The 27,991-nt window shown below is 43.3% G+C and overlaps 1 protein-coding gene across 1 annotated transcript; it reads right to left on the bottom strand.

The window, feature by feature from the left end:
- Positions 1-244: 244 nt before the first annotated feature.
- On the bottom strand, positions 245-27,503 carry ZNF217 (zinc finger protein 217). The gene is made up of 6 exons (XM_025400374.1): positions 27,401-27,503; positions 15,127-16,838; positions 12,000-12,116; positions 9,432-10,985; positions 5,165-5,297; positions 245-2,438 (listed from the first exon to the last, which is right to left on the bottom strand). Exons 2-5 carry the CDS (start codon positions 16,493-16,495, stop codon positions 5,188-5,190), a joined length of 3,150 nt encoding a protein of 1,049 aa, XP_025256159.1. The 5' UTR covers positions 16,496-16,838; positions 27,401-27,503; the 3' UTR covers positions 245-2,438; positions 5,165-5,187.
- Between the last annotated feature and the right edge of the window lie 488 nt (positions 27,504-27,991).

Raw genomic sequence — 27,991 nt, 5'->3', positions numbered from 1 at the left:
ATAAGCCAGGCATGATGGCTTGATACTCGGGAGGCTGAGAGCTGCAGGATCAGTTGAGCCCAGGGTTTCAAGGCTGCAGTGAGCCGTGATTGCACCACTGCACTCCAGCCTGGGTGAAAGAGTGAGAGCACATCTCAAAAAAAAAAAAAAAGAAAGAAAGAAAGAAAAAAGAAAGAAAGAAGACTAAAAAGTTAAACAAAACAAAATGAGAAACCAGAAACACAATAAACACTAAAACTCAAGATTGCAAAACACCAAATCTATATTTACACTTCCACATATAATAACATAACTTTAAGCTGAAATATATCATAAATAAAACAAGTAATGTCTACTGTTTGACAACTTAAGTATCAACAATTAAAATAAATCAAACTGGAATGAAATAAATACATAAACAAAATCCAACGAATTGTACCTCTATTATATGTACTGTTGTCTCAAAGAAAAAAAAAACATATAAAACCAGTAGTATACCAATAGTTAATACTGATGGACACAAAAACATATTTTGAAGTACAAAGGGCTGTAGGAAAATAATTGGTATTTTCATACATTCAGAAATGTGGTTAAAAAGAGAAATCTGAAAGCCCAAAAAATTCCAGCATAACACAAATTGACTTGTTTTCAAATAGATTTGGTGATTCTTTTTTTTAAATACAGGTTTAAATTCCAGCCCTCTATACATACCCCCTTTTAAGATTTATGGTTCTAGTTCAAGCTCTCTGTAACACTCATTGGATTAGGCAAAGATTGAGTCAATCATCTTGCAAATGTGTTAATCTTCAAAAATAGGCTATAAAAGTGCAAAACTATGAAAACAAAAATCTAGATTATGTACATATGGCTCAGCTTGTGAACAGGAAAAAAGGTCAATAGTGTACACTTTCCTGATACAAAGCACTTCATTGCAATGCCAGCAGACTGATCTCAAATTACTTCTCCCTTGTAACACAGGAGCTAAGACTTCTATCAAGGAGGACATCTTACGTTGCATAATTTAAAAAGAAAAAAAAATCTTCTAGGACTTTACCCTTGCTCTATGGAGAACAGCGAGGCCAGAAAAATGAACAGTGCAAATTTATTTTTGAAAAAGTTTCTTAATAAAATATTTTGTGGTCACTACGCCCATGTACTAATAAACTCAGCCATGGACAGCACATTAAAGAACAAAAGTTTAAAATATCTAGGAAGCCAGCTGGTGGCCATCTTCTCTAAAACCCAAATTGCATGTGCACTGAGAAAAATGCTACTGCTTCGTAACAACCAAAAATGGGAAGATAACTGAGGTCTAGAAACAGATTTCCTCTTTCTAGACTCCCAGGAGGCTCGGCCAGCAGTTCCTTATTCAGAATCAATGTGTCTATAATCAACTCTAGTTCGTATGTCCACAGTTCACCCAAATGCCAGATACATTAAGACTACCAAATACAAACCTAAAATGTTTCCCCAAAAATTTCCCTTAAAACTGTTCCCCAATATCTGCAATTCACAGGTATAATTTACCATTTTTGTTTTTATATACTAATTTAGGCCCCCCCCAATGAATCTTCCAACAAAAGTGATTAATTTGATAGAAACAAATATAAATAACTGCACATACAGTTTCTTATGTTTACACACTGTGTGGCTGTTCTACAGGGAAAACGCTTCTCTGTAGACACACACTCTTAAAAATCCTACGAGCCATCCCAAGCCCCTCAGTCAAGGATTCTGGAGGTTCCAGGACAACCGGAGAGGCGAGGAAGAAGGTGTCTTCCCCAGCTGAGATGCTGAAAGTTGCAATAAAATGCTGCCAACTTCCAAATGGCTGACTCAATATCTGCAGCACGTTATCATAGAGGGTCAATACTTCCATTAACAATTTTAAGACAACAATAGATTTCGGAGGATTCAACATAATACAAAATCATTGGCAGTTTAAAAAAAAAAAAAACATACATTTTAAATGAAAGAGCACAATAGCAGAAACTGCTCCAAGTGATGAGCTGTATTAGAGAAAAGGAATACACACAGTATTTGAACAAGCAGGTTTACAACTTAAGATATTTACAGATTTTTACCTGAGGTGCAAGCATTATATACTTTTCCCCCATCCCACCCCACCCCACCCAAATGATTTCTTTTCAGCAGCGCTCAAGTATGCAAAAATTCCACTTCTTATTTGGTCGATTCTAAAAAAAATATTATTCAGGGACAAAATAGAGATTTCCAGTCCCCATGTATGTAGGTTCCAACTGTTCCAACTAGTTTTTATTGCTATTTGGTACAAAAGTTAACAGAACAACTTTACAAAACTGTAGTGTTCCTTGCAGATTCCTTATATGTTTTATGTACAGTACAATCACAGCTTATTTCAGTAGCTTTCACCATTCGCTTCTCAAAGGATGAAGTAAAATTTAATTTCATGGAGAGTAAGCACTGACATCCACCAAGACCTAAGGAAAAAAAATTTTTTTAATGATTAAGATCAAAAATGAACACAGTTTAGAAAATTATTTCTTTAAAAAAGTATAATAAATAGAAACAAATTGGCATAGAAATGCAATGGGTTCTGTTTGTTTTTGAGATGGAGTCTCGCTCTGTTGCCCAGGCTGGAGTGCAGCGGCACAATCTTGGCTCACTGCAACCTCCACCTCCCAGGTTCAAGCAATTCTCCTGCCTCAGCCTCCAAAGCAGCTAGGACTACAAGCATGCGCCACCACACCCAGCTAATTTTTTTGTATTTTTAGTAGAGACGGGTTTCACCATGTTGGCCAGGCTGGTCTTGAACTCCTGACTTCAAGTGATCCGCCCACCTCGGCCTCCCAAAGTGCTGGGATTACAGGCATGAACCACTGCGCCCAACCCTGGGTTCTATTTAAGTTCAACTTTTGCCATGAAAGTATCAGGAGAATAACTAATTAAATAATGCTGCAAACTTTGGAGCTACTTTTAGTAATTTAACTGAGATGACTTAACCAAGAATCAGAATTGAGTAAAAGGCAATTGCCATGCACAAGAAAATCCCAGCTACTCAGGAGGCTGCGGTGGGAGGACTGCTTGAGCCCAGGAGTTTGAGGCTGCAGTGAGCCAAGATCGCACCACCGCACTCCAGACCCTGTCTCAAACAAACAAAACCAGTATGTGAGCTGGTCCTTAGGATCAGAAAGAAGAGGTTGAAAAGCAAAGACAGTGCAGGCAGGCAGTTCTCCAGATGAAGGAAACACAAGCAGAGAAGCTCAGAGTCCTAGAGAGACACCAGCTCCAGATAAAGGAGCATGGCCATTTGCTACTACTTATCAGTTGTAATGGATGTTGCAAGTAACCTGCTACTAAAATCTGCTCCTTATAATTCATAAGTTATTTTTATGTTTTAATATAGAGTGGACTGAATCTGAATCCTGTGATGACAAAGCTTTACTCCCTCGTGTTCTTCAGCTATTATCCTAAGTAGGAGAAAAGGCTGCAGAACTGTATAAGGCTCATGTTGCCCAGAGAGAACATCATCTCGGTTCCCATGTGAGTCCCAGTGAAAATATGACAGAAATTCCATCCTGGACCACGAGCATCCTTTCATCTTTGTATCCTAGCAGCCAGCAGGCACTCAGTAAAGAGGCTGCTCAATGAATATACAGTGATGGTTTTACGGGACAAGAGTTATCTGAGAGGCCGGGCGCGGTGGCTCAAGCCTGTAATCCCAGCACTTTGGGAGGCCGAGGCGGGCGGATCACGAGGTCAGGAGATCGAGACCATCCTGGCTAACATGGTGAAACCCCGTCTCTACTAAAAATACAAAAAACTAGCCGGGCGTGGTGGCGGGCGCCTGTAGTCCCAGCTACTCGGAGGCTGAGGCAGGAGAATGGCCTGAACCTGGGAGGCGGAGCTTGCAGTGAGCCGAGATCGCGCCACTGCACTCCAGCCTGGGTGACACAGCACGAGACTCCGTCTCAAAAAAAAAAAAAAAAAGAGTTATCTGAGAAACAACTAAATCTGCCCGTGAGCCCCAAGCTGTCCATTTAATCTTATTGTTGAATGAGTCATAGTATAACCTGTACACAGACATCACACCTTCTGCCCAAGCTAATTAACTAAATATAAACTAACAAAACAACACATGTAATTCTGATACTACTTGAGCCTTATGGGACGGGAGTGCACTACCATCAGACCGTTAACATGTGAACCGCATGCTCACATATACTTGCTCCTGTCCCAGTTCTCCTCCAACAGATAAGGACTTGCCAAGTCTTTGAACAAGCTCTTAACCTAGAACACTGGGCACAGAACCTGGATCTTTGCAGACCTAGGACAAAAACCAGGCTCCTGCCTCTCACAGGCAAGAGGGAGGCTTTGAGCAAACTGCATAATCCATGCCTTGGTCTCATCTGAAAAGCAGGCACAATACCTCCTAATGCTAGGCCACCAACTTTTTCTGTAAAGGGCCAGATGGTAAATAGTTTCAGCTTTGCAGCCACATGGTCTGTCACAGCTGCCCGAGTGCTGCTGCAGCAAGGAGGTAGCTACAGACCGTATGTTAACAGATGGGCATGGTCATGTTCCAATAAAACTTTATTGATGACGATGGGTGAAAAGCTAGTTTGCTCATCCCTTACCTAAGCCCTCTGCTGCAACTGAATTAAATGAAATCTTGATTATAAAACACCTCATTCAATGCCTAGCACAAAGTAAATGCTCAGTAAATTCCAGTCACCATGACTGTTTTTCCCATTATTCTCACTAATATCCAAAGATCCTGAGGACTCTAATTTTAAACACCTAAAAAAAATCAAAATCAAACTTAAAAACAATTTTGTTACATTAGACAAGTTAACTTTATTTCCAATCAAGTAAACAAACTCAATCCCCACCCCCCTCTTTTTTTTAAGACGGAGTCTTGCTCTGTCACCCAGGATAGACCGCAGTGGCACAATCTGCAATCTGCAACCTCCGCCTCCTGGGTTGTTCGAGTGATTCTCCTGCCTCAGCTTTCTGAGTAGCTGGGACTACAGGCACCCGCCACCACACCCGGCTAAATTTGTGTATTTTTAGTACAGACAGGGGTTTCAGCATGTTGGCCAAGCTTGTCTCAAATGCTTGACCTCAGGTGATCTGCCTGCCCTGACCTCCCAAATGGCCACCGCGCTCAGCCAATTCAGTGTTTTTAATTGAAACGTATGCTCACCTTTTTTCCCCCAAATTAGTGAATCAAGTTTTCTTGTCATTTGGTCGATAATGTGCATTCCCAATAAAATTCTCATAGTTTCTCTTTTGTACCATGCTGTTAGATAAGTGTTGATATGACACAGGCCTTTTTCCTGATTGGGAAAAAAAAAAAAAACTATTTAGAGTTAAGGTCAAACAATTAGGTAAGATATGTATAGGTTGTTAGAAGTCAATTTTCAAAATTCCTGACACTGATAATGTAATCACAACACATAAGTCACATAGTGGCATGCGCGTTTTCAGTTACAGCTGAATTGTGTTTATGACACTTGTTAGCACAAATGTGGTTGATGTCACTAAAACTAAAATTGTCTGTCACTAGAAAGAATTAAAAAGCCAGAAAAAAATTATATCACTAAATACTTGAAACCTATATGCATCATGAACCAAACTATGTAAGTGTTGCTTTTTTTTTTTTTTTTTTTAATTATTTAAAAGGGGATTTGTCAGCCTGGGCAACATGGTGAGACCTCTTTTCTACTAAAAATAAAAAAGTAGCTCGGTATGGTGGCATGCACCTTTAGTCCCAGCTACTCAGGAGGCTGAGACGGAAGGACGGAAGGATTGCTTGAGCCCCGGAGGTCAAGGCTGCAGGGAGCTATGATTGCACCACTGCACTCCAACCTGGGCAACAGAGTGTGACCCTGTCTCAAAGAGGGGGCGGGGGGAGAAAAAAAAGGAGGATCTGACTTGCAACACACAGAGCCTTTTCCCCCTTTAGGACAAAGTTTTGATTCCCGTCCATTTTAAGCACCATGGGGGGAAAATGAACCTTTTTAACCAAAAGGCAGTAAAAATTACTATTTCATCACAATTTTTATAAAATCTACTGAAGTGTGTGAAAGCAATTGTTTTTTAATTTGCTATCTCTACCGAACCAATCAGCATCAAGCAAATCTTGATAGAGTGTTGTCACCACACAGAAGCTGTCTCCTTGGGGAGCACAAACCAGTAGAGCCTCTATCTGATAAAGGCAGGCACTGTGGTTTGATCAAGTTTGCCAAAGGGAAGATGTCCCTGGGACACTGAGCTCCTTTTTTACACATACAGGTATGTGCCAGACACCTGTACGAAGTGACACCACCATGACACGTTTCCATGGGGAAAACCCCAGTCATCTACGAGGTCAACAATTTACCTACAGGGGAAATAAGGCTGGTTTTAAATTTATACAGTTGTCTCTAAGTATCCGAAGGGCACTGGCTCCAGGACCACCCCCCCTCCACCGCCCCTGCCGCACCGCCAACAGATACCAAAATCTATGGATGCTCACTCAGGTCCCGAATATAAAAGTGTCATATTTGCAGTATTCATAGTATTTATAGTACAATTTTTTTTTTTGAGATGCAGCCTCGCTCTGTCCCCCAGGCTGGAGTGCAATGGCACAACCTCAGCTCACCGAACCTCCGCCTCCTGGGTTTCAAGTGATTCTCCTGCCTCAGCCTCCCGAGTAGCTGGGATTCCAGGTATGTGCCACCACACCCATCTAATTTTGTATTTTTAGCAGAGATGAGCTCTCTCCATGTTGGTCAGGCTGGTTCCCAAAGTCCTGGGATTACAGGCGTGAGCCACCACGCCCGGCCTTGTAGTACTATTAATTTGTAGTATTCGTAGTGTAACCTATGCACATCCTCGCATGTACCTTTTTTTTTTTTTTTTTTTTTTTTTTTGAGACAGAGTCTCGCTCTTTAGCCCACGCTGGAGTGCAGTGGCACAATCTACACTTACTCACTGCAACCTCTGCATCCCTGGTTCCAAGCAACTCTCATGCCTAAGCCTCCCAAACAGCTCAGATTACAGGTGCCCACCACCACACCCAGCCAATTTTTGTATTTTTAGTAGAGACAGGTTTTCGCCAATGTTGGCCAGGCTGGTCTCAGATTCCTGGCCTCAACAGAGCTGCCTACCTCAGCCTCCCAAAGTGCTGGGATTACAGATGTGAGCCACCACATCCAGCCCCTCCCATATACTTTAAATCATCTCTACATTGCCGGGCATGGTGGCTCATACCTGTAATCCCAGCACTTTGTGAAGGTGAGACGGGTGGATCACCTAAGGTCGGGAATTCCAGACCAGCCTAACCAACATGGCGAAATGCCGTCTCTACTAAAAATACAAAACTCAGTCTGGCGTGGTGGCGGGTGCCTGTACCCAAACTACTTGGGAGGCCGAGGCCGGAGAACTGCTTGGACCCGGGAGGTGGAGGCTGCAGTGAACTGAGATCACGCCACTGCACTCCAGCCTGGGCAACAGAGCGAGACTCCATCTCAAAAAAAAAAAAAAAAATCATCTCCTTCATTATTTACAACACCTAATACGAAGTAAATGCTATGTAAATAGTTGTTACACTGTATTATCTAGGTAACGTGGACAAAAGAAGGAAATCCGCAGATGTTCAGTACAGATGCAACCATCCCAATTTCCCCTCCAATATTTCAGTCCCGCAGTTGGTTGAATCCACTGAGGCACAACCCAAGGATATGGAGGGCTGACGACATTTAACAGCATAACGGTTCACAAGACCATTTAACTGGAACTTCTTATGCTTTCTGCTCTTGCCAAGTGAAAGGTCCTCATGCGGTCCTTACTGGGCGCCCCCCCCCCCCCCCCTTCTGCCCCGTGTGGGGAGCATGTGGCTTGACGTGTACGTATAAAATGTGGTTTCTGCTCTTAAGAAGTTTACAGGCCAGCAGGGAATGGTAAAATACCCGAGGAAGAACTCCCAGGCTGGGCATGGTGGCTCACACCTGTAATCCCAGTACTTTGGGAGGCCGAGGCCGGCGCATCGCCTGAGGTCAGGAGATCAAGACCAGCCTGGCCCACACGCTGAGACTCTGTCTCTACTAAAAATGTAAGAATTAGCTGGGCATGGTGGCACGTACCTATAATCCCAGCTATTCAGGAGACTGAGGCTGGAGAATCGCTTGAACCCTGGAGGAGGAGGTTGCAGCGAACCGAGATCGCACCACTGCACTCCAGCCTGGGCAACAAGAGCGAAACTCGTCTCAAGAAAACAAAACAGGGGGCCGGGCGCAGTGGCTCAAGCCTGTAATCCCAGCACTTTGGGAGGCCGAGACGGGCGGATCATGAGGTCAGGAGATCGAGACCATCCTGGCTGACACGGTGAAACCCCATCTCTACTAAAAAATACAAAAAACTAGCCGGATGAGGTGGCGGGCGCCTGTAGTCCCAGCTACTCGGGAGGCTGAGGCAGGAGAATGGCGTGAACCCGGGAGGTGGAGCTTGCAGTGAGCCGAGATCGCGCCACTGCACTTCAGCCTGGGCGGCAGAGCGAGACTCCGTCTCAAAACAAAACAAAACAAAACAAAACAAAAAAACCCACAACTCCAGGTGGACTGGCAGTGACTACTGAGCACGCCAACAATGTGCAAAGGAAGAAAAAGGGCTGCGATGAAGTGAGGCAAGCTGGGGCCTAAATTGGCTGCATCTGGAATTTCAACAGCAAGACAAGAATGGACTAGATAGACCAGTGTTCTCACCCGCTGTTTCCATGATCACTCCCACAACAGAAAAATAAAATGAACAAGAAAAATTACTCAAGAATAAGGCTGGGTATGGTGGCTCATGCCTGTAATCCTGGCATTCTGGGAGGCTGAGGCAGGAGGATCACTTGAGGCCAGTGGTTTCAGACCAGCCTGGGCAACAAAGCAAATCCCTGTCTCACAAAAAAATAAATTTAAGTTAGCCAAGCGTGGTGGAGTACATCTAGCGTCTCAGATACTTGGAAGGCCAACACAGGAGGATCACCTGAGGCCAGGAGTTCAAGACCAGCCTGGGCAACTCCATCTCTACAAGAAAAATTTAACAATCAGCTGTGCATGGTAGCAGCACAGTCTCAACTACTTGGGAAGCTGAGGCAGGAGGATCTCTTGAATCCAGGAATTCCGGACTACAGTAAGCTATGATTACACCACTGCACTCCAACCTGGATGACGGAGCAAGACCCTTTCTCTAAAAATAAAATGAGACTAAACAAATAAAAAGAATAAAATATTCAGGGTGAGAGTTACACCCACAAAGTAAGCTTTGGAGGACCACAAACCACTGCCGTATCTAAGAATGCTTCTCTCCGTGACCCCCAAGAACTCTGTGCTGCCCACCCCCAACCCTTGGGAGTGGTACCATCTCCATTGAGAATGCATGGATTAGCTGTTAGTCACCGTAGGCATCAGTGCCATTTAAACACGACACCCCTCATGCAATACCTTCTAACGTCGAGCTGGATGCTGGACTACTAGCAGGCACACAAGTGTAAAGCGGCCCGGAGCCACCGTAGGGCTTCTGAACCGTCAGCACATTTGGAGAATCGACCTCGCTGGAGCTCAGGAACCTCGGTTTGGGAGGCAGCGCTGGCGACGGATACACGCAGTCCTGCGGTAACAGTGAGGTGATGCCTCTGACCATATGGTACTTGGGAAGGTCATAGCCTCTTCTGTAATTGGCCCCAGGCTGGTCAACGTCAAGGGCAACCACGGTGGACTTCAGTCTTTTTGGAAGGGGTTCACCAAATTCTGCTGCAGTGTTGCTGGCACTCCGATTACAGAAATAGTCTCTTCCTGGAGGTGTCCACGGGCTGTCATTCTTGGGAGGGTAGTCGATGGAACCATTGATGTTACTGCTGCCGAGGGTGGGCTGAGAAGGAGCTACTGGGAGAGCTTTCAATTTTGTCTCAGGTCTTTTTGTCTTATCCGGTGCAGGGGAAACACTGGTTTTAGGAAACATCTCAGATTGCTGTTGCCTGGTGGCGGCCCCTTGGACCCCCACATTCTGCTGTGGTCTGTGGGACTTCAGGTTACTTGGGGCTAAAGTGCTAGAGTCTATCCCTGAAGTCAGAGGGGCCTTGCCTGGCCCAGGAGGGCTCTGCTTCCCCTTCGCAGATGGCAGGGATTTGGACTGCGCTGGGAAAGCAGACTTCGGCTTGGGTTTACAGAAACTAGAGAGGGGAGGCACATCTTTTCCCAGCAACGCTGGCGGGCACCCGGTACGTCGACTTCTAAGTGAGGACTTGTTTCGACAGTTTTTATGAACGTCAGGATTGTATTTATGCTCCAGTCTCTGGTGCATCATTAAAACTTCTGGATAAAATGTCTTGAAGGTACAAAATGGACAGGTGATACTTGGAATTAAACTTTTGCCCAAAGAAATTGCCGGGCAATTGTGAAGAGCCCCCAGGGATAAATTTAAAGGTTTTTCGTGACAATCCACACTAGGCCTGTATCTGCAGTCAGCTGCAGTCTCCGTTTGCTTCTCTTTGGGGTTAACGTCAAGGTTATGGGTGGTACTGCCGTCCGGAGGAGGAGTAACATCCGCCTTGGTTCTACAGATGAGGTTATTTGCCTGAGTTTCAACTGCTGATCTCTTTTTTAACAGGTCCAGGTAAGCAGGGGTAGGGATTTTATTCACTTTATCAGCACTGTCATCAGCTGCATTTTTATGGAAATCCTGAGTATCTTTGTGTGCTGGTGAGAGGACAGCGCTGCCCAGAACATTCTGAAAAACAGAAGGCATCTCCTTAAGCTGCTTTGCAGGTGGACTGCCTGTAACATCTTTGGCACCATCAAAAAATCTTTTCAAATTTTTGGTTTGCGCACTGTCAGCGGTTAATAGTGCATCTTCAGTGTCCTGATTTTTACCATCGTTCTTGGCTTCAGCAGCAACATCGGTCTGTTTCTCCTTGTGGTGTCTCTCCAAGTGATACCTCAGAGACGTCTTCTGGGCTGCAGCATAGTCACAAAATTCACATTTGTACGGTTTTTCACCTAAGGCAAGAAATGGCACTTTATTATAGAAGTGTATGAAAAGCACTGAAATACAGCAAAGGGCTATTTACTGAGAAAACAGGCTTCTTTCCTCCGTTTGCTTTCTCTATCTGCTATCACCTAGTATTTCTCATCAGTTCTTTATCACCCTTACTGTAATGAATATTTGAAATTGTGAATACCTATCTTCAGTAGAAAAATTAACAGCAACACTTCTAACTCATTTAATCTTCCTAACAGCCCTAGGGAAATAGGTATTATACCACTTTTACAGTGAAGAAAACTAAAAGCACAAAAAGGTTAAATAACTTGCCCAAGGGTGCACAGATAGTAAGTGGAAGAGATGAAATTTCAAATCTACGCAGCCTCCTACACCATGATGTCATAGCTCCTTTCACAATCTCAAGACTACTAAATAGATTCTCATTTCATTCTCAATCATAAAGACGTAAGATGCAGCATTTTAAAATATTGTAGTTTTAGTAAGATGAGAGTCAGGATATAGCAGTCATAAACTAAACAAATGAACTTTGTCCAGGCACGGTGGCTCACACCTGTAATCCCAGTGGGTGGATCACTTGAGGTCAGGAGTTCAAAACCAGCCTGGCCAGCATGGTGAAACCCCATCTCTACTAAAAATACAGAAACTAGCCGGGTGTGGTGCCAGGCGCCTGTAATCCCAGCTACTGGGGAGACTGAGGCAGAAGTATTGCTTGAACCAGGGAGGCGGAGGCTGCAGTGAGCCGAGATTGCACCACTGCACTCCAGCCTAGGTGACAGAGCAAGACTCCATCTCAAAAGACAAAAAAGAAATGAACTTCAAATAAGAACAATGGCTCAAGTTACAATGGCACTAAAAAAATAGTAATAACCGCTGTAATCAACACGCTACATATTTATCCTTAAGCTAGTCCAAGGATCTGGCAGAGTATCTGAACACCACCACCAAAAAATCAGAGAGATAACTACATAATTTTTAACTAAATCATGGTTAAAAATATAAAAGTTCTTTACCTGTATGCGTTCTGAGATGAATATTGAGGTAATAATTTGAACGGAAAAACTTTCCACAATAACTACACTCTCTTGAAGATGTAAGATGCTTTATTTTTCCTCCATCATCATTTTTATCTTAAAGGAAAAACAGAAACATTTATATAAAAAGGTAGCTGAAGTACGGGAATAAGGCATGCTGACTTAAATGTTCTTGACAAACATTTTTGGAAAGCATGAAAAAATTCTTTAATATAATATCGGGTTAGAAAAGGCTAGACACACACCAAATGCTGTTTTGAGGTTGTCTGAAGTTTCAGAGTGTTGTAACGTGGTTTTGTTTTTTTTTTTTCTGGGTACAGCAGAGTACACTATTAAAGATCCAGTTCTTTGTTTGCCTTAATCACAAAAAAGATCATTTAATAGACCGAACTGCCCGGACAGCTTCCGGTTCTCAGTATCTCTGTGAGCAGGCAGGATCTGGCAAACTGAAGGTGGACACACATACTGGCGGGAAAAATGATCTTCTTCAGAATCATTTAGAAAAATGAGCCAATTACAAACCACCAACCACCATGGGAAAAAGAAGCCGTTTAAGGGTAAGATTAAACAAGTGACCACTAGAGGGCAGCAAGCACAACTTAATCTTCAACAGAAAAGAAAGTTTGGCATCGGGCAAGCACCTAGGAAAGTTTGTCAAAATTTAGCAAAGTTTTGGAAAGCAGGCTGTATTGTCCACAAACACTCATGTGGGCGAAACAGATCTGACGAATGAAAACCTGTCCCCAAATGACACAGTGTTTGGCTTCAGTCTCTGCAGGACAATAGGACAATGTGTCTCACGTGAGTGCATCAGTGAAGTCCACTCGAAGGAGGACAGAACTTCAAACACACACCAGCCCTCCCAAAGACTGAGAGGTGCCGCCTTTAAAATACCACCCCCAACACACATGAATGTTTAACTTTTAAATAAATGTCCCCTTACTGTAGATCATATGACTATCCACCTGTAAGACAGACACACCCTTGATCTATAGTCTAAAGAAAGACTTAAAAAAAATTTACCTGATCTTCTTAAATCTTAAAAAAGCCAAGGTGATAGTACAATATGATAAATCTAGACTACTAAGATAATATAAGTTTAGGAAAATCAATTCCCCAAAAACAGAATGGCCAGCTTTTTTTTCTTACAATCATACCCAAACTAGCTGGGTTTATAACTGGGTGTTGTTGCAATTTCCGACTCCCAACTATGTGTCAGGATTTATGGTATGTTGCGTCATATCCAAAAAGCTATGAAATGCCTTTTCTTTAGAACAAAGGACATGACATTTCCACATCTACCTGATTCCTGCTCTTTCAAGCATCACCTCTGACTTTACAGTTATATTTTTTAAAGGACTGTGATCTTTTTACAAATAGGCTGTTCAAATTGTCCTTGGGAGGTGGAAGACAAGGGTCAATGAACCATTTTGCAAACAGGGAAACAGTGGCAAAGAAAGGTTAAGCAACTCATAATTGGTCACAAAACAATGCAGTGGTAGAACGAGAATTCAGTGCCAAGCTGTGGTGCTTCCACCCACAGCCAGGCATTCGGTCCTGCCTGATGATCTAGCCCATGTTTTCCACACCACCTACCAGTAACCGGTCTTTTCCTTTCTTTCAGGGCACTGGGGCATCTCACAAGGCCACTACAACAGTACCGGCACTAGCAGAAACCACTTCGCTAACTGGAGTCTGTGTTTAAAGCCTCTTTTTATGATGCCAGTAAGACATCAGATTTGTAGTATGCTAAGTGCTAGGTTTCCTGTGTCCCAGGAAACTCAAAAACATTCTAAAGATGTGATATACAGACTACAGTTCTCATGTCAATCACATGATCAGAAAAGGAACTGGCACTGCCTGAAGAGCAGGTGAAGGACGAGTCTGATCAACTGTGTGGGCAAATTCACCGTGGGTCTCATATATACAGTTCTCCAAAGAATTCACACACACAGCCAAGTTACACTGAGAGGAGGAGGCACTTGTTTGAACCGAGGACCACTTTAATAAAGGCTTCCCCAAGACCAATTCATGTTCTCATCATTCACTTGTCAATTATGGCCTGCCCATCAGGGGTCTTTTCCAACTGTTTTAAGCAGCAGGATCCTCTATTCAAACAAAATATTAAACTCTGATAGGAGAAGCTCTGGCTACAATGAGGACGGGCACAACTCCAAACACAGGTGGAATCCTCTGCCCTAGATAACGCCCACCAAGGTTCAGGAATATTATGTGAGCATGCCTTCAGTGATCGCCTTCTGTTTCTATAAATGCCGTTAGTACACTGAAAATTTTGCTGAGCAAATGAGCTTTCTTAAAAATGTCTTGGTGTGCCCACATTCCTTGTATTTTTTGACAAATCATTCGGGTTCTTGAAGTACCAGCTTGCCAGACAGAATGGATAGGGTTTCGGACAGCACCAAATGGCTGCCCAAGTAATATTCCTGGCTCTAGTTGATCATCACTCCCAGTACCTTTTATGACCACTGGAAATTCACTACAGATAAGATCAGGAACACCAGAAAACCTTAGGTGAAGGCTAGGGTCTCTCAATGATGAAACTATTGATACTTGGGACCAGATAATTCTTTGATGATGGGGCTGTCCTGTGCATTGTACCATACTGAGCAGTGTCCCTGGCCTCTGCCCACTGGATGCCAGTAGGCACACAAGCACACGTGCATGCACACACCCCCACACACAGTATAACAACCAAAATGCCTCCAGACATTGCCAGATACTGACTGGGAGCAAAATCATCCCAGTTAAGAAGCAGTGCATTTGGACTGGATGCACAAGTTATTTAAAAAAAAAAAACACCATGTTTTGTGAGCAAAACGTTCAACGTTTAAAAAAAAAAACACACACAAGATTTTCAGAACAAGGAGACCTTTTAACTCAACCCTGTTATTACAGAAATGAGAAAATTAAGGCCCCGAGAAATTAAATGGCTTACACAGAGTGATACCAAAAAGAGCCTGGATTTGACTCTGGCTCTCCAAACTCCATTCCTGGCCAGCGTTGTCTAGAGATGGGAAGAGAGGGGGAGACAGACAGACAGACAGACACAGGCGGAAGAGCACGGGAGGGAGACAGGGCAGCTTACCCAGATGGATTCCTTCGGGAAGCCCATCCTCAGATCCGTCTTCAGAACCACCTTCCCCTCGATCCACGGCTCCATTTTCATCCAGAGGGGTGGCGAGGTCAGGAGAGCATGTCCCCGGCTGCCTCCCGTCCACAGACATGGTGGGCGACTCCGCGCCAGCCCTCCGGTCCTTCTTGTGGACCCTCGAGTGCAAGACCAGCTGGTGGTAGGTTCTGAAAGCTTTGCCGCACTCGGAGCAGTGCGTGGGCTTCTCCTTGCTGCTGGTGGGTAACTTGGGATCCGCGTCCACGGAGGGCGCGTCACCGTTGGAGTGTCTGCACTTCTCTTTCTCTTGCGAGACGCCTGTACAACTGCCCTTATTTTCTCCAAGCTCCTTCTCGGAACTCGAATCATCGTTGTCGGTGCTCCCTTCTTGTCCCGATTCCTTCACTTCTTCTTGGCAAATGGCAACTTTTCCTTTGGTAGCCAGATGCCAAGCCTGGAAGGTGGTGAACGGATCGAGCTGAGGTATGCATTTGACAAACTTCTTCCCCGTGTCAGTGTGAGATTTTGGTCTCAAGCTGAACAACCGCAGGAAGTCTTCCCTGGAGGACGGCATTCCTTCTTGTGGAGAGTCTGTCTGCGTGCTGCTGGTACCGGGAGCAGTTTTTTTGGTGTGCACCTTGCTGTGCTCAATTAGATTTTCTTTATTTGTAAATAGGAAGCCACAAACCATGCAGATTTTGTAAGGACAGGGGATGCGCTCAGCCGCGTGCACCTGGACGACCTCGTTGATCGTCGCGGGACAATCCAAGCCTTGCTGCAGTTTGCTCCTGGCCCCTGATTTGCCATTATGTGTCCGCATGTGATTTTTAAGAAACCAAGGCTCCTTGAATCTTCTTCCGCACATGTTACACCCGTAAGTGAAAGAATCTTTGTGTGTCCTCATGTGGATCTCAACATCAAAAGCCACTCTAAATGTCTGCCCGCATACCTCACAGCTAAATTCTTCATTTTCCTTGCAATTCTTTTCCTTGGGAGGTTCTGTTCGTACTTGACTTTTATCAAGCGGACTAAGATACTCTGCTTCAACCCGCAGAACTGCTGGTTCACAAAGGGTAGGCCGGTGTTGCATTAAGACGTGTTTATTAAGGTCTTCCGAATGTGTGAAGCTCTGGCTGCAGAACATGCAATCCAAGGGCATATACCCCTCTATTTGGATGACATTTTTCTCTTGCGTAGCTCGGAATGGAACAACAGCGGTCCCTTTCATTGACATGGCGTCCTCCATCTCCATCTGACTGCCAAGAGAGCTGCCAATCACTTCTGGCCCATCCATGTACATCAAGAGGGATTGAGTTGGCATGTTTCCTGTCACTTTCGATTGCATATAATCTCAAAGTTCCCTTGGGGAATTTCTGGAGTTGGAATAAGGCCACTTGTAAGACTTGTCACTCACCCCTCTAACAGCCCTGGGCTTCAAAAACCAGAACAAATATTTATTATAAAAGTTCAAAAGAAAGTGTCTAGTCCTCTAACTTCTTCGGAACTTTTAGGAAGCTCAGTGGTGGTGTCACTGGTTCTTTCCACAAACAAGGCATACAGACTCCCCAATGCTTTGATTCAAATATGAATCAGCACAAAGCATGAGTTCTCTTTGTCTCCATTGAATGAGTGTTTCAATTGAGCAAGAAGTCAATCCCAGCAACCTGGAGACAAGGGATTTCCAAACCCTAGAGGAAAAAAACAGAAACGGTTAGCTACACTCAGAGCAGAGAGAAGGCTGGTGTGGGTGAGTCAGACGGTCTTTTCCGTGCAGCAGAGAAGATACCTAATTCAATTGCCTCACTTTTAACTAATATATACAGCATCCTGTTAAACATGCTTGTTAATTAAATCACTGGCATTTTATCCAGTCAGTACACTTATTAAATCAGAATTCCATCCAGTTAAAATCCAGTTTAAATCAGTGCTTTACTGACTTAAATCTAAAATGTCAAGTTTTAGGTCAGAAATGGTTAAATTCAGCTGAATACATTTTAAATGTCACTAAGATGCACATGTGGATGCCATCAACAGCCTTCCTAAATCTAAAGACTGTAAGAACTGTGAAAATTAAGATGAAAAAATTTAGTAAACTAAAAAATTTTAAATCCAGGGTATATAAAACAATTTAAAATGTTTTGTATACAAGCAAATCTGCATTCAAGAAATCTAAGTGCCCAAACACACCCTCAGAGATTGCACATACAGAGATCAACAAAATGAGCACAGAAATACAGAAACTTTTCCTAAAATCCCCATTCAAGAAATATGAAACACCTCAGAACGGTCACTCATCTTGGGCAGGGGAACCCTGATATATTTTGGTTCACTGTATATTCCAAACCTCAATCCACTGTTCAAATCCCGGCTTGCTTTCAACAACTTTCTGCCTTCAACAAGCACTGGGTGGGGCTTCCTAGTCCAAACAACAAATAGGGAAAGACATACACAAAGCTCCTTTGTGAATGTATAGATTTAAAATAAAATCCTCAAACAGGGCTGTTTCAACAGGGCTTACATCAGAAAATGGGTCCTCTCGTTTTTTAATCTACCTTTCACATCATGCACTGGCCAGGTGGAAAATTACTTTATTTAGCTCTGCTGCTTCTGGTTTAGAAGCTAATTTTTCACTCCTGGAGAAGAATTAACTTCTAAAGCCAATACCCTCGGCCTTTACGGCAAACATTGGATAGGCATTGTTTTTAAATAGTCCCAACTACTTAAAACTTAAGTCAGTTAATTCCACCCAAGAAAATCAAAAGGGATGCAAACTACTCCCAGCAAAGTAACCATAAAAAACAAAAACATACTTTATTTTCCTCCCTCTCTCTACTTCCTTAAAGAGTAAGGAGGGCCTGTAGGCTCAGAGAAGGCAAGGAAACATCTCCTTTACACTCTGAAATAAATTCTCATACTCCTTGTTATCTTTAGTTTTGAATAAACTAGATCTTTAACATTAAGCTTTTCTAAATAAGACTGCAGATCAAGGATTAGGGTAAAAGAATGAATGTCCTGAAGTCTTTTCTTTGTTGCAATCACAATGGAGGATCAACACATGGGCTGGTGACCAGCTTGGTGTGATATAATAGAACACACCAGAGACCCGAGTTCTAGTCACAACCTTCAAGCTGTCACTGCCACATACCACCTCCTTCTATTATGTATTTAATGCAGTTGGTTGAACTATAGGATGGCCTTTACAGTTCCAATATTCTGTGATTCTGGGGATAGATCTACACACTGAAAAGAATATTCAATTACTCTGCTAATCAGAATGTGAAGTGGTATTTGGACATGAGTCTGACAACTTAGGTTTCTATACATAGAAGTTTAAGTTTTATTTGCTTATTCAACAAGTATTTAGTGAATGCCAGCATCCCAGGCAATATTTTAACTGAATAACAGCACATACCCTAGAAAAACAGTTATCAAACTCTGACAACGTTTTCCCTGGCCAAGAACAAAGACTCATTTATTTGAGGTCATTCCTACTTTTAGATGCTATAATACGCTTATTTTTCAAAAAATCAAATAGTGGCAATAGGCAATAGTGGAGTGTTTTTTTTTTTTTTTTTTTTTTTTGAATGTCCTTATTTAGCAAAATGAAAGTTAGGTGAGAATTTGGGGGAAAAAAAATCTAAGTTAGTCCCTATGTCAGCTCTCAACATTATTACTGTATTTTAGAAACTTGACTAATATGTGAAACTGTAATTTTGGGGAACTCCACTTCTCTACTGACATCCTTTCCAAAAACAGACACCAGCTCTACACTCAGTCTCGGGATTAGAAATAAGATGTGAGGCCGGGCACAATGGCTCACGCCTGTAATCCCAATGCTTTGGGAGGCTGAGGTGGGTGGATCACTTCAGGCCAGGAGTTGGAGACCAGCCTGGCCAACATGGTGAAACCCCTTATCTGCTAAAAATACAAAAATTAGCTGGGCATGGTGATACACACCTGTAATCCCAGCTACTTGGGAATCACTTGAACCCAGGAGGTGGAGGTTACAGTGAGCCAAGATCGCACCACTGCATTCCAGCCTGGACAACAGAGCAAGACTTTGTCTCCCCAAAAAAAAAAAAAAAAAAAAAAAAGAAAAGAAACACGATGGAGTGTAACTTTATTATTTCCCACTCAGGGAAACAGCATAACTTACTGAAAACATTTACTAATAGAAGAATGTTTTGGTTCCAATTCTCAATTATCTGAAGTTACCATCACTCTCCACCCAAGACCTTGTAGGATTATTTCACTGCAGTGAAGGACAATGAAGGAGGTTCAGTGGGAAACGATCTAAGAAGAGAGGAAGCTTCCACTTTGCCTGGGAGGGTGAACAGCCTGGGAGACCTGGAGATGAGGGCAGGCATTCTAGGCCAAGGGGTCTTCCTGTGTGGTCAGATGGGGAAGGAAACCCTCCTGGCAAAACAGCAGCAATTCTTTCTCCAGGGAAGCTTCTGAGACAGACTCTGACAATCAATTGTGCCTAACTGTCCTAAGCTCCCAGGGTCACAGGAATCCTTAGGCACCCCAAAGGTGCCATCCCTGACTGCCCAGCACACCCTACCCCCAAAGCATTGTGACGGCTCAGGGATGACTCCCGCTGAACCTCTGTCCAGATCTAAAACCATCATGTTTGCTTGTAACTGTCTTTTTCGAAAAGTAACACCTCAGGACCAAGACTCTGTTGCCTTGTCCACTGCTGCCCCCAATGCCTGGAACAAGGTGCTGGACACAGGGTCAGCCACTCAACACACAGCTGGTGAATAAACGTCATGGAATTAGCATACGTGTAGAATCAGTACACACGTGTTTGGCCACAGTCACTAACCGTAACTGATCAGAAATTAAAATTAACTTGCATATTCATCAGAACTTCTACATGGCTATCAGTGGCTGCCATCTAATTGCCATTCTGCAACTTCAAGAGTGCAATTTCAAGAGTGTAATAAAAAAAATTGCATTAAACACACCATAAAGTTGATCAGCACAAGCAAAAAAAAAACTGCACCATTTGAATTTATACTCACTCCACTTATGACCCTCCAAAACAAAAATGCTGGGCATCCTAGGGCTATCTCTGACAGCAAATGCCTTCAGCTCTTGGACTTAGAAACTGTAACATACTGGACAGAACACTTCCTTAAACTCTAAAACAATGAATAATTTTAAACCAGGTTTACATCGATTAAAACCAATTTGCTAATCAGTAATCAAAGTGGTTGTAACAATAAAGACGTTAATAACGGAATACAGCAAAATAGAAATTCTAATCTACTAACAGCAAATCACCATTCCAATTGAATGGGGTGTGTGCACAAACATAAGCCTTCCCAGAAGCCTCCAGCTCTCCACACTCCTGCACACATAAGGCAGCAGTAAACTGATGGCACTGCTGATACAGTCAATTGTCTTTCTTGACAAAGAACTGAAGGGGAAAAGGAGGATATTATAATCCAACACTATAATCTAAATGCTTCTAGTTTGCAAGGAAGTGAGCATTATGAACACACTAAGCTTACTGAAAAGTACTTCACAAAAATGTTTTCCAATGTTTAAAAACATTTTAAAATCTTTACTCCAGTAAACGACAGAACTTAACCTCCCAAATACCCCCTAACACCTAAGGCAAGTGGCTATGCAGTATAGCCATATTTTGAGAAAATACTAGGGTTTAATTTATATTGGGATTATTTAAGTAGACACTTTTACAATTTGCCAGAGCATAATCTTTGAAATCCAGTAGGAACCATATTGCTAGAAAAGGCTGGACTAGAAATGTGATGTTCTTCAGATCACTAATTACACACTGATTTGTGACTAAAGCTACCACTACCTGTAGATCTTGAAATTAGCAAATACGACACATTATACACTGCTTAAAAAAACCACAGTAATCTGTGCTTAAGTACAACTAATTAGGTACAACAGCCACTTTGCTGACAATTACTGTAACTTGGGAATATTTTTCTTTACATCCAGATGTACTCAAACTGTTAACTTTTAGAAACAGCACAGCTTCTTTGTTTCGGCTTAACAGGTTATCTTACCTTGTTAATATGAAATATGTATCTACCATAATATGAAGCAATAAGGTATTCAAAGTCCTCAAAAACACAGAAAAATTATATTTATACACAATCTGTCATACTGCTAATAAAGCTACTTTTTCCCGAGTTACTGAAGTGTCCAAATCAGGAGTTATTAAAAAATTCAACTTAAATATCTATTCTCTGGCCAATGCATTTGTACCCTGAAAACTACAAAATTGAATCTTTAAGACCTGGCTAGAAGTTTACACTTTTTCTGAAAGTTTTCCCTCTGGATTTTACACACAGTATTTTTTCTTAATCTGACAAGTGAAGAAAACTCTGTAGAGCCGTCTACTAACAATCAAAAAGCTACAGGGTTTTTTATTTTTTATTTTTAATGCTCTAAATTCTTCAACACTGTTTCAAGGAAATTACTAGGGGTCACACCCATGAGGCTAAATGGTCAACCCAACGTTCCTAATATAGCTGTGGAAAGATGCTTCCAAGTTAAGCAAAAGAAAAAGATTGGAATATTCAAAGTTTTTATTTAAGGTTACAACCTCAACTCTTCAAACTTGGGAAGCTCGTAAAGGAAATAACTTCATTTTGCTGAAATTGTTCATAAATTACCAATTATAACTAGGATTAGAGATCAAAGTACTATAAAAATATAATCATATAGCATATTTGAGTGTCATTAACTAGAAACTGCCTGATTCATCATAAAATCAGTTAAGGTCAGTTAAGGGATCTTAATAAGAACTTAAAGTATAACATAGTAGCTTTAGTTTCAATATTAACAGGTACTGTCATCTCCAAAGTAGTTTTTAAAAACATACTGATCTGAAAAAAAGTTATAAGGAAAGTGCATTTTTAAAAACTTTAATTAAGCAAGATTAAGCATTGCTATCCATTTCTCCTATTACTACTACTTAACCAGTACAATCTTGTATCTGTAAAAATTTGACAGGCCTAACTGCACCAAAAAGATTTCAGCAAATTAATAAACTGTTAATAAACTGTTCTATCTTTACCTGCACTAACTCTCTGCAATGAAAACACTGAACATGTGTGTATTACACACATATATATACACACACATACACACACACAAATAACTATGCCCATGACTAGACCACTACACCATACAGCTTTTTCCAGTGAGCGCTCTGAATTAAACACAATTCAAGTAACCTAGCTAAATACAGGCTTAGGCAATGCCTTTTAAGGCATAACATCTTTCTTCTCCAAGATTTAAATATTCCCATCCTATCTTTTGTTGACTACATACTAAAGTTGTGTATCTGGCTCTTTCCAGTCACCTGTTTGCTTTCAAAATCAGGGGGAAAAGTCTCCTTTCAATTAATAATACAATCACTGTTCAGTAGACTTATAAACTGAAAAAAATATATATATTGATTACAAAAGAAAGAAACACACTTCTTCAGTATAACTGAGATGCTTTATGTTGTCCTTATTTGATACAGGTAGAAGTATTATTCCTAAGGTTGATTCAAGAAATGTCTAGAGTCTACATTTCCAGTCCATTTAACTATATTTTAAATTTCAAAGGTTTCCAGACACACCCGAAAATAATGGAACACCAATACAGAAACACTACACGAATCCGTTAAAAACCTAGCTTCTGAGTCTAGGGGAGCTTTTCCATAGGAAGTACAGGCATGTGGAGGTCAGAAACAAGTTTTGTAAAGCTTAATAAGAACAAAGGCTAAGTAAGGAATCCAACTAACTCTCATACAACTTCTTCAGCTGTCTTTTCAGGTTTAGTAATTTTATTTCTCAACTTTATCATAAAATTACCAAACTGTCCCCAAATTTCCAGTAACTCAGTTATGCTGATACCCTGGGCAGGAAGTAATGGAGATGTTCAGAACAGTCAGTCAACAAATGTTCAAATGGAAAGCATTCCAACGTTAAATATAAAAGGGTAATATGTGGCGGCAGCTGGCTAGCAGGGGCTTCCCCCCTATTTATCTGGAAGATAGATGTGTACAAGAATTGAGCATGTCATCGTGAGCTGCAGATTTTAGGAAAGAATGGTCCCTGTTCTTCTACTTCCTTCAAGTCAGATTTCTATCTGCCCTCGTGGTCTAAATTCAAAAACCTTTGCCCCAGATACCACTGCAAATTTGTCTGTTATTACTGGTTGGGGAAAAATAACCCAGTTCACCTTACTCCAAAAACATGAGCATTTCAGGAAAGTTTTTATACTGCCTCTAAAATGAGGCCCTTAAGTGATATTCAATAATCAGGCTTCCTTCACCCGAATTTAAGAAATTTCCTGCCGTCTTTGTGTAATACATTTTTTCTTCCACGTGCATTTAAACTAGTTAACACCCCTCCCCGCCAAAATCTGGAGATGAGGTGTGCGGATCAAGACCCCCCCCCCCACCCGCCATTGTCTCAAGTTTAATTTACATGCTGTAACCAAACCCTTCACTCTTTAGAATATTTAACAAGATTGAGATTCCTTTAATTCCATTTTGGTAGCTGTTCTGTAAATACCTTTCAGGTTTTTATTTTTTAATATCCCAGTAATCTAAAAACTAATTCTGTATATTTCAATTGTAGTAACTGGATTTAAAATCTTATTACATTTATTAGTGCAATACTCAAGTTTATGCAACTCTCTCATGTTTTTCATTCCTACTTTCTAATTCTAAGGCTTGAAAACAGCCATTGCTCAGTCCTTCAGCTTCACCTTCCCAATTCATTCATTAAACATTTTGCTCAGGGATTAAACTGAAATGGGAAATTAGGAATGAACCATTTAAAACAAATCATACCCAGCAACCTCAAAATCTATAACATACAGGCCATACGGGCATACAGGAGATGGGACAATTTGGATTTTTTTTTAAGCAAATGGAAACAAAGCTTCATATAAAACATAAAAAGGGTCCAATCATTTACTTTCAAATAGCGTCAGATAAAAGTAGCTCCTTTTTTAAAGTGCCATCTTTGAGGCAGTCAAGAGTCATTAAAACTACTCCAAAGTTCTTACCAACCAATATCATGTTTGTGACAACTGTGAGAAAAGAATGTAATTTTATAAAGTGGGAAAACAGCACATCTTCTGGGACCCCCGAGGCTCTAATCAGGCATCTCAGAATTAGGAGTGCTCCAGGGTTGGGAAATGGCTACCCTGCTGTGGCGAAAACATGCCATTTCATAATAAATGTTGTTAAGAGAGAAAAAAGTGATTAGCATGTATCTGCAATGAGGAGATAGAAGGACTTAGTCATTGCCAGGCCATTATATTCCTTAATTATTTCATCAGTTTATAAGTGACTTGATGATTAAGTCTTATTTTCAGATTTCCTCCAAAACAAGTCCACTGGAAGGGGATTAGGAGCTCCTACTCCTCCCTGAAGTTTTCTGCCAAAAATGGAGGCTTACAAAGAAAATGCAAATTTACCCCCACCTTAAAAGTAAAGGCAGTCAAAGTCAAAACCTTCACTGCTCCTCCTTCCTCCCCTACTACCTGGAAAAAAATTTTGACCTATTACCAAAATAGATTCCTCAGGGTAAAGGGGAGAAAAGTTTTCTACACATTTTTTCTAAGTGGTGTATTAGTTCCTTTTTCTGAGTAAGAAGTGAAAGGGAATAGGAACCCAACAGAACTGCTAAACTTCGATCTCACAAGTTATTAAAAAACAGCAAAGGTCAAACTGCAAAGCGTTAGGAAAGTGTTGTGAAGACAAAAAGATTAAAAGAAGTGGGACACTAAAGAAAAAAGTGTGTGTCCTTCACCAATAAAAGTCATATCTTGTCCTCTACTTCCTCCTTCTGTAGGCAAATAAAGACACAATTCTATCTAAAGGACTAGCTTTCCTCATCACGCCAAATAATTAAAATTCCAAACAGATTATTAATCCTATTCTAACAATTAAAATAAATTATAAATCTGCCTTGTAACTACTGACAACTGAATTTTAAGTAAGTCACTGCCTCTTGAATTTAATCCTTATATAACCGATTAAAAATGGCAGCAACATCAGGGTTAGGAAACAAAACAAATCGAAACACTATTAGTCTCTGGAACACTGAACAAAACAGTATCTAAAATAAATATGACTTCTCAGAAGGAAAAAAGTTATCTACCATTAAGGACACACCTTAAAAGTTCTTAGCACACATTAACTAAGCAAGCACAAACTAGTGGCTTGCCTGTTATATTTTCAGAGAGAAAGAAATGAGGTTATTCCTCTACACTTGTCACTGCAGACACATAAAGGCTTTTAGAAACTACATCTATTACTCAATGTCTAAGTATCATAAAACTTAGCATTTTAATTCTTGATATCAGTCAAGAAAGAACATCCATTTCAGGGGAAAAAAGTACAGTAAAATAAGAATATTGTAAATGTCCTTCTTGACATATACAAAAGAGAAGGTAAAAGGCCTCCTAAGACCCCTACCTAGTGGCCAGGCCTGGACGGCAGCTGTTGCTACCTCGCCTTTTCTTTTGTTGAGCTTAATCTCATGTCAAGTCATTCAACCAACTCAAAAGCGATGAAGACATAATTGAATCAACCTGAACTAAATCAGACCTAGGCTTCTTAAAACATACAGCTTAATGCTTCCAAACGATCTAGAAAACTAAGAAACCTAGCTACGCTGTAGGACATACGGTGGCCAATAATACAGGACCCCCAAACTGGCCAATGGACAACTGCAACCGCCATTTACTTCCTCTGTGTTTAGGAATGTTCAACGCTTCAAGCCCCATAGGCTGATTCAAGAAGATAAACTGAGGCTCAAGGAATTTCGAAGTGGAACAATACACCAAAGCCTTAAACCTGAAATGACTATCCTTTTCTGGGGCGGGGGGGGGGGGGGAGAATAGAAAAAGAGAAAAGACTTTCTGGGGCTCCCAGGGTGGCCCGGATGCCAGGGTCCCAGAAGGGGCCTTTTCTAGCTCCTGTAACTAAACCTGGCGGAAAACTCCCCGCCTGCTTACCCCACCCCCACCCCACCCGCCCAAGAATGCGCCTTCCCGTCTTCGGTGGCCCTACCCAGAATCCCAAAATGTGGGTTTCCAACCGGGGCCCTGAACGTCTTCCCAAATCCCCGGGATCCAGGTTCCGGCTGCGCGCCCCGCGTGCCGGGTCTAGCCCCTCGGGCGGGACCGCCCAGGCGGCCCCAAATCCAGCCTCCTGAGCCCCCAGCAGCGCCCTCCGCCCCTCCACCATCCCGTCCCGCTCGCAGTCGGGGCCAAATCGAGAGACAAGAGGGCTGTGCATCTGAAACTGAGCGGTTTCACCACTCGGCACCTCCTGGCAGAAACTTCCCTTTAAAAAAAAAAAAAAAAAAAAAAAAAAAAGCAGCAGCACTTTTGGGCTAGCATTTCAATCCTTCCTGCCCTTTAGAGCTCCCAGTTCTACTTCCAGCTGGCTTTGGGTGTTCCACTACAATTGAGTTGTAAAGACATTAAGTGTTTTATACAACATTAAGACTTAAATAAAAATCTTTAAAATTAGAGGGAAAAAAAGCCACCTTATCGCACACATCCAGGAAACGCAGCCCGTGCATCCCTGCTCAGGGATGAGCAGGCGCCCCGAGACTCCCGGGGACAGATTTTTGGGCACCCGAGGGAATCACCGGGGCGCGCGTCGGGGTCCGCGGCGAGGCCCAGCCCCTCCCGCAGTCTCTTAGACGCGCCCTCCGCCCGGCCCGTGTGGACCGTCCCGGCCATTGTTTGCGGGGGATGCCCGTCCGGACGCATTGTTTTGGCCGTTTCCAACTTGCCCCAGCCCCTCCCGGGCATCGCGGGGGACCCCACGCCGATGTACCCTCTCCGCCCGCGCCCCAAGGGCCGAGTGGGCAAATTGGGAGACCCGCCCCGAGGGGCGACGCAACTTTTCGGAACAACCCCCTACCGCCCACCCCCGCAGCCCCCGGACCCCTGCTCCCGGCGGAGATTCTGGGGACACCGCACCCCAAGCCCTTCTGAATCGTGCGGCGTGAGTGTGACGGCCAAGAGCGGATGCAGTCCGGAATCGCCCGCACCTTCCCGCGGGCGGAAACGCCGGAGCCGGCTGGGGAGGGGGCGCCCTAGAGGAGCGGATAGAAAGCTGAGGCGGGGAACTGGGGTCATCCTGGGGGGGGACAAGACAACGAGCCGGGCGGCGCGGGAGCCTCCGCAGGACCGGGCGGGCGCCCCGGGTGGCGCGGGCGGGGGGGCGCGCCCCCTTTACCTGCGGCTCCGGCTCCTCGGCCATTTCCTCGCGCGGCGGCGGCCGGGACTGAGCTGACACCACTCGGGCCGGCCGGGTTTGAATGAGGAGGAGCGGGCGCGGAGGGGAGGGGGCGGGGAGGGCGGAGGGAGGGAGGGAGGCGTCGCGGAGTTTCTCTCGGCCTTTTGTGCGGACACCTCCCGGATTCCCCGCCCGCACCCGGCCCCCCCAAAAGACACGGGGAGCCCCGGACGAGGGGTGCAGCCATCCGCCGGGGCGCCTCGTAGCTTCGCGCTTCCAAGACCCCCCCGACAAAAAAAAGCGTCCCCCACCCCCAACCCCGCCCCCGCCCGGAAGATTTGGGGGCCGGGCTCACCTCGGGCGCGGGGCTAAGGTGAGCGGGGCGGGGGTGCGCACGGGGGGCAAAGGCGCGGGCGCCCCCTACTCGTCCGCGCGGGGACAGTGCAGGCACGGGGGTCCCTAGAGCCGCCGGGGCGCGGCGCGTCCGGCGCTGGGGGACTGTTGGGTCAGAAAGTGTTCAGGGAGCAGCTGTTGCGCCCTCCCTCGGCCCCGCCGCTCGGAGACGCCCCGCCCCCCGCCTTCACCCGCCGT

The sequence above is a fragment of the Theropithecus gelada genome, chromosome 10 (assembly GCF_003255815.1).
Source record: "Theropithecus gelada isolate Dixy chromosome 10, Tgel_1.0, whole genome shotgun sequence".
NCBI lineage: Eukaryota > Metazoa > Chordata > Mammalia > Primates > Cercopithecidae > Theropithecus > Theropithecus gelada.
This window is presented reverse-complemented; position numbering and strand designations above follow the sequence as displayed.